General features: G+C 47.6%; 1 protein-coding gene across 1 annotated transcript; it reads right to left on the reverse strand.

Annotated features, from left to right (window-relative positions):
- Positions 1-1,636: 1,636 nt before the first annotated feature.
- LOC118216050 (myeloid-associated differentiation marker-like protein 2) lies at positions 1,637-4,528 on the reverse strand. Its single transcript, XM_035397058.1, has one exon. It carries the CDS (start codon positions 3,577-3,579, stop codon positions 2,671-2,673), a length of 909 nt encoding a protein of 302 aa, XP_035252949.1. The 5' UTR covers positions 3,580-4,528; the 3' UTR covers positions 1,637-2,670.
- Between the last annotated feature and the right edge of the window lie 2,418 nt (positions 4,529-6,946).

A 6,946-nucleotide genomic window follows, 5' to 3' on the forward strand; every position in this document is an offset into this window, starting at 1 on the left:
TAAAATGCAGGTAGGTTGAAAAACCACACATGCCATGGATCGCCTACATTAACTGCGTCTTTACGCCTTGGTGTGGTTGAATTGAAATCCACTAAATTGTTGATTAACTTTATGGTCTTGCTATGCGATAAAACTTGCGATAAAAAAGGCTAAATATAAATCATAGTCTTCTAAGTTATGAGCTAGTGTTTTACTCATTTTCGTTTTTTTAGCAAGCAAGAGCTGCGCCAAAATTCAAATTATATCGGAGAACAGGAGAAATTTGCGGGTTAACACCCATGACACGACATGAAGTCGACAGTAGTTTACAGTATCTTCAACGCCTCTCTTTTCCTACAATGCAAAAAAACTGACACTTCCACCTTGCTGAAATTTTAATGGGAATTATACACATAATTGTGACTGTGAGATTTCAGCCCAAATGCTGCCTTCCATTCCCTTTTCCCCCTCATTCCGCCACTCACTATATCTATCTCGGTGAGGAGCCCTAGGGTCCACTGCTAGGTCGCACAGAACGCATCTGCATGACTGAGGCTAGCTCAGCCATATTTCCACCAGTGTGCAGTAAAACGTTCTGTGTTAAATTAACTCTTACGGAGTACCGTTGGACTCATAAACTCTGTTGGAGTCGAATTAACTCTGCATATTTTACTGTATACAGTAGCATTACGAGTATATGTTTATGCATTTCACAGGTAATTCACTACGATTAACTTGTGTTCAGTTCCTGGCTCTTACTCTATTTGTATTAAGATTTAACCCACATGGTATGTGTTAAAATCTCAGGTAACCTATCTTTAAAGGTTTTGCAGTGAACATTTATAAAAAAAATAAAATAAGAATATTAAATATGCATTCAACAACAATGCGTAATGCAATTTAAATTTCATTGGAGCATGTGCTGTTAAGTAATTTGGGGCTTATACTGAGGAAGCTGTGTTTCTGAACCATGCCATTTCTCCATTTTTGAAAAAACATGGCATTCCTGGGACCATAGGAACTGCAACGGCAGTCCAAAAGCTATACGGAGAAAGTACAAGCCAAGGAAACTCTGGACCAGGGGTAGGCAAGTCCAGTCCTGGAGGGCTGGTGTGTATGTAGGTTTTTGTTTCCACCAATAACCCTGGCTAAATGAGCTAATTGGCTGTATTCACCAGCACTGGTTCACTCGTAGATTAGATCGCCGTAAAACGTTTCATGAAGGGACACAAGAACAGTCTTCGGCTGTTCACCGATAAAGAAATGAAGCTAAAATATCAGATACTGTAAATGTAAGTGTTAAGTAATTAAGGTTGGAAAACTAGAAACAGATATGGCTCTACTTGTGTACTTCTGGAGTAGATCCTGCCCAGTTAGAACTGGAATACAGATGGTTGATGTCATCTCCCTTGGCTAAGGTGGAGCTAGTAGCCTGTTTGCAATTTGTTTTTTTTTACTTTTCATAGGGTGGTTGGCAAAGCCACTGCTAACATCTTTGTTAGGTCTTTAAACTACTATTTACTTACTAAAATGGCAGCTTTGCTGTTCTGTTTTAAAAATATCAACAGCGTATATTAGTACGACCCTAAAAACTAGTTGCCTGCATCTTTGTGACTGGGAGACATGCAGGGAAAAAAGAACCAAATACACAATCCAATAAATCAAATGTTTAACCTTTAATAGAAACAGAAACAAGTCTCTCAAATGATCCAGCACTAATGTACATGTGCTTCTTTACTTAAATAAGATCAAGTTAACCCTTGCTGTTAAAAGACAATTGCAATCTTTTAATTGGAATCTTTGAATCTTTGCAGAGCCCACAGCATGGTTTCCAGATAATTCTCCCTCCAACAAATATTCGGCAAATAATAAGGTATCAACTAAGAAAACTATCGTAAGGCACATATCAGTGTAGAGGCTGCATTTTGTTTTGACTATTTAACCAATCCAGTTATTTTTATAAAAGAAAATGAGTAAATTATTTCAATAAATACAATAAATACATCAAAAATGGTTAATACTTTGTTACTGATACCACTAAACACTTATATTTTCATTGTGTTACTTCCTCTGTTGTGGTCAAGCATGCAGAATGATCTTCCTTCTTTTGAGGGGAGATAGGAGAGGCACATTTGGGACAGTCCCCCCAGGAGAGGTAGCATAGGGTCTGGGGAGGAGCACAGGGGGAGGGGGGAAGATGCGGATTGGACAGCGTAGGTACTGCCGGAGAGATTCTTCACTTCTTCCTCATGGATGAGCTGAGGGGGATGTGCTGGAGACAATATCCTGGTTCTGGACCCCACCTCTGCTAGGGAATGGAAGGCAGTGGTGGCCTGGGTGGGGGTGGAGGTGGGGGGGTAGGTAGATGCCAGTTCCAGAGAACAAGGGCCACACACACATCACTCCTGCCCCCCTGCTCCCTCCATCTAACTGAGAGGAAGACATCGCCCGGGTCCCTAGATGCCAGAATAAAGGAGCATAAACTAACCTTAAAAGACCCATGAGTAGGGTAGGAAGGGTGCTCCGAAAATAGGGAGGTCAAAGGCAAATTGCCTATAAGACACAATGTAAGGTTTTCCATCGCATCTTCCAAATCTAGCCCTACGGAAGGGTTTAGGAGGGGCCAGGGGTGTTCCAGTAACTCAGGAGAAGCATGGGGCTTCCGTGGAGGACGGGGGACGGTGCTGGGCCTCAGGGTTGCTGGGATACGAAGCGGATCCTCTGAGAGTAGACCAGGTCGGTGATGTACAGCGCCAGGTTGACGTGGGTGAAGACGGCCACCACCAGCTTGCTGTCCCAGGGACACTTCCCCCGCGGGCAGCCTTCGGGGCGGGCGGGCGTGCCGTACTTCCTGTCGAAGCTGAACACGGGCCAGACCACGGCGGTGCTCATGTAGAGCAGCACGGCCAGGAAGGTGTAGATGACCACGAAGCGGTCGAAGGGGAAGCGCAGGGCCGCCGTCCTGCCGGAGACGGTGAGCGCGATCACCACCACCGTCACGGCGAAGCACAGGCTGTACACCACCACGCAGTACTGGGTGGGGACGTGCCTGTTGTACTCGCTGTCGTTGGCCAGGGCGCCGAATATGATGCAGGCCACGAAGGCCTGGACCACCTTGAGCAGCCCGGACATGGTGGCCATGTAGCCCACCACGTGCCCCGGCTTGGCCCGGGTGAGGAAGACCTCGGCGCCGTAGGCGAAGCAGCAGACGGACGAGCAGACGGTGACGGCGATGCGGTAGTCGCGCACCTCGCAGCCGCCCGCCGGGCACTGCGGCTGCAGGAAGTAGACGGGGTAGACCACGGAGGCGGTGACGTACATCAGGGTGGCCAGCATGGCGTAGGCCACGGTGAAGTTGTCCCAGGATATGGGCATGCACCCGTGGAGGCGGGTGACGTCCAGGGTGAACACCACCAGGGTCACGGCGAAGCAGAAGCACCACACGAACATGCAGAACGTCCCGTAGGTGGCGCTGTACCCGGCCTGGTGGGCCACCAGGCTCATGGTGGTGCAGCCCAGCAGCAGCTGGCACATCCGCGCAGCTCCCAGAGGAGACAGCAGCGCGGCCTTGTTCAGGTAGTGTCCCCCCTGGGGATCCATGTCTCCGCTCTGCCTCTACCCCCACCCCCCCCCCTTCCTTCACCCCAAAACCCTAAGCACTGGCTCCTAAAATACCGTCGCCCTCACAATCAAGGGCGTTGCTGCACCTCTTCAAGGCTTTCCCAGGGCCTCTCCCTCAGTCTTCAGCCTCTCCCTCGTTTTATAGACCTGTTTAATTACGAATCACGGCCCCTGCTTCCCTCCAAGGCTTTGTAATTACCATGTAGCACTGGAGCTCAAATTACAGATGGCTGCAGAATATTTCTGTTCCTCTGACTCAGTGGCATACGGTAAATAGAACAATATGTCTGTGTTCCAGAGGGCTTGTGCCCTTTTAAATGCTCAAAAAGGAACCCTTTACAGATCTGTAGAGTCAGCGCTGCGTTTCTTCTTCTTGTCCCGAACGCTTCCAAGCAGACAAGCGGAGTTACTTTTTCCTCAGATGTTTTCGTTTGCATTCGTGTGAGCTGACTGCAGGAGTCGATCTACAGAAATCACATCTGCCGTCAATCCAGCAGAGCTTTCGGTGGCAGCCAGAACACAGTACTTGTGTGTTTCGTGAGGAGAAGTCCCGTTTTGTTTCACGTTACCTCCTGATGTGTCACCCCACGCTGCTTCGCTGCCTGCCCGCGGGTGGATCGCGGCTTCGCGCTGTGTCACCAGAAGGTATGGAGTCAGGTCCGTGCTGCAGCTTCAGGCTTTGCTCGGACACTGTCCCCAAAAAAAGAACTCTGCCACACGTCCAGCCCAGGCTCGCTCCTGTGACCTTCCTGAGGAGAAGCGGGGGAGACAACCCCTGGGCCCCCTTAATCTCGTCTCCCTCCCCCACGGGTCCTGCAGTCCATTTAGTCCTCCTCTCTCAGGCCGGTGTTTCAGCAAATGCTCTCCTCTTCTTTTCTCCTCTTCCTCTCCAACACCCCTTCTCTCTCTCTCTCTCTCCCTCTCTTGCTCTCTCTCTCTCCCGCTCTCTCTCCCACCCCCCCTTTCTCTCTCCCTCCCTCCCTCTCTCGGTGGAGCAGTGGAGCCTCTTTGGGGAGGTATTTTTTAAAGCAGCTATGCTCTTCCAAGCCTGGAGAGGCAGTGGCTAAGGACCACGCCAGCACTATAAATAGAGGGTCTATATTCCACAGTGGAATGGGGTGGGAAACCACATGCCAGCACCACGCTGTAGCCCAGGGAGTCACATTTCAGGGAGGACGGGGGGGGGGGGGGGGGGGGGGGGGGGGGGGGGGGGGGGGGGGGGGGGGGGGGGGGGCGGGCGGGCGGGGGGGGGGGTTGGATGGCTGGGACTCTGACTCAATGCAAGCATGTCTCACAGGGATGTATTTAGCCACAACGGTAATGACAGGGAAGGATGGGGGGGGGGGGGAAGGCGGGGAAAAAATTGTGCCAAATTTGGCCAAAAATGACATGCTGTTCTCGTGGGTAATTATACTGCAGTGATTGAAAGGGTGAAGTGAGGTAGGAGTGGGAAGTTCATACCTGTTTGGAACCTCAGGAAGCACTGTTTCACATCAGGATTTAGGTACTCTGTGTATCACATTTGTTCCATTCCCCCCCCCCCCCCCCCCCCCCCCCCCCAAATAAATAATAAATTACCAGTATTTTTTAAACAGGTAGATCAACTGAGAACTGACAAAACTGGGGAAATTGTCCAGCTACTCATATATATGGGGAATCATATGGTAGACAGGTATTTCTGAATTTGAGAGAACAGTTTTTACAACAATCTACTGGGCATTTGTAATTTGCAATTAGGACATGTTTAATAGCACTTAATGAAAATTTGGTTGGCATCCAACCACCATCTCTGCTCAAAATACCACAAGTACAATAGACCGTGACTCATTTATTCATAAAGAGACCAGCTTTGCTGATTGCATGTATTTGAAACACATGGGAGCATAAACTGTCACTGCTGCAGGTACTTTCACTTAGCCTGTCTGTCTGTGACAGACATCTAAAACTTCACCAGAGCATGTTTGGATTCTTTGATCCTGATTCTAGAAGTGCCGTGGAAAGACCAGATGGGCCAAATCAGTCTTTGATCAGATATGTCCATATCAGATTTCAAGAGTATGTTTAGACAAACTTACAGAACTTTCCAGAGAAATCCAAAGAAACTTACAGAACTTTTCACATTTCTACATAGTATCCATTTATACGGCTGGATATTTACTTCAGCAATCCAGGCTATGTATCTTTCTTGATGGTACAACGGCACTGTCCTACCTGGAACCTAAGCCTTTGGGTTACAAGCCCGGTTCCCTAAATATTATAGTTATATACTACATTGCTACATATCTGATTATTAAGTGTGCACATATATGCAGCTGGAGTTTCAACCCTCAGCTCCCACCCTGTCCTAGGGGCTGCTTTTACAATGCTGAAAGATTTACATGCTTACAGAATGTCGAATATTTTCACTGAGCACTCTGCCATAATTGAGGCTCGACATGTTATTATTTGCTGAATAGTTATGAACAGGGCTATATTGTTCTCCTGACTACTTTTTTTTAGCAAGACCTTCTGTCCTCCTGCAACAAGAGGGCAGCACAAGCCTTTCTGGAGCAAGTGTTGAGCAATCAACAAGTTGTAGCTTAATAAGAATTATTCTTATTTACTTACCAAAGGGGTGTCCAATCTCACACATGAAGGGCTGGTGTTGGGGGCAAGTTGTTGTTCCAGCCCAGCACTACGATCAAGTTCAACTCATGAACCAGTATTTGGTCATGACCTTGATTGATTCAGTCAAGTGTTTTAGTTCCTGGCTCAAACTGTTAACACAGGTTAACACAGGCTGCCTTTCCCCTTTGTAAATGTTGTGGGGGTGGGGCTTAGCATGACCTAGTTTTCATTGTATTTGTATCTCCTATATTTTCAGCTTTCACTCCCCATCACCAAAATGTTTGAACTGCTTTGAACCCTGACATTTGACAATGAAAACTGTGTTAAATGTGAGACAGCACATATCCTGCACGGTATATTAACATATTCCACTGTTTCAAACTCCCAGTCGCAGTCAGATAATGATGCGGCCCAGACTAACTGTCGATGTTTTGCCTGCAGCCCAACCTACATTTCACCCACATGAAAACCACATGAAAACACCCTGTATTTTAAGATTTCATGAATATTCTTTTTAGTAAAAGAGGCTTCTATTCTAACTAATCGAGCATTCTATTTTAATCGGGCACACAGCACAGATACACTACATGACCAAAAGTATCTGGACACCCCTTGATCTGGGGCTGTTTTTCATGGTTTGAGCTAGGCCCCTTAGTTCCCGTGAAGGCAAATCTTAATGCTACAGCATACAATGGCATTCCAGACGATTCTGTGCTTCCCCAAAAGTTTGGGGAAGGCC

Source organism: Anguilla anguilla, chromosome 17 (assembly GCF_013347855.1).
Source record: "Anguilla anguilla isolate fAngAng1 chromosome 17, fAngAng1.pri, whole genome shotgun sequence".
Lineage (NCBI taxonomy): Eukaryota > Metazoa > Chordata > Actinopteri > Anguilliformes > Anguillidae > Anguilla > Anguilla anguilla.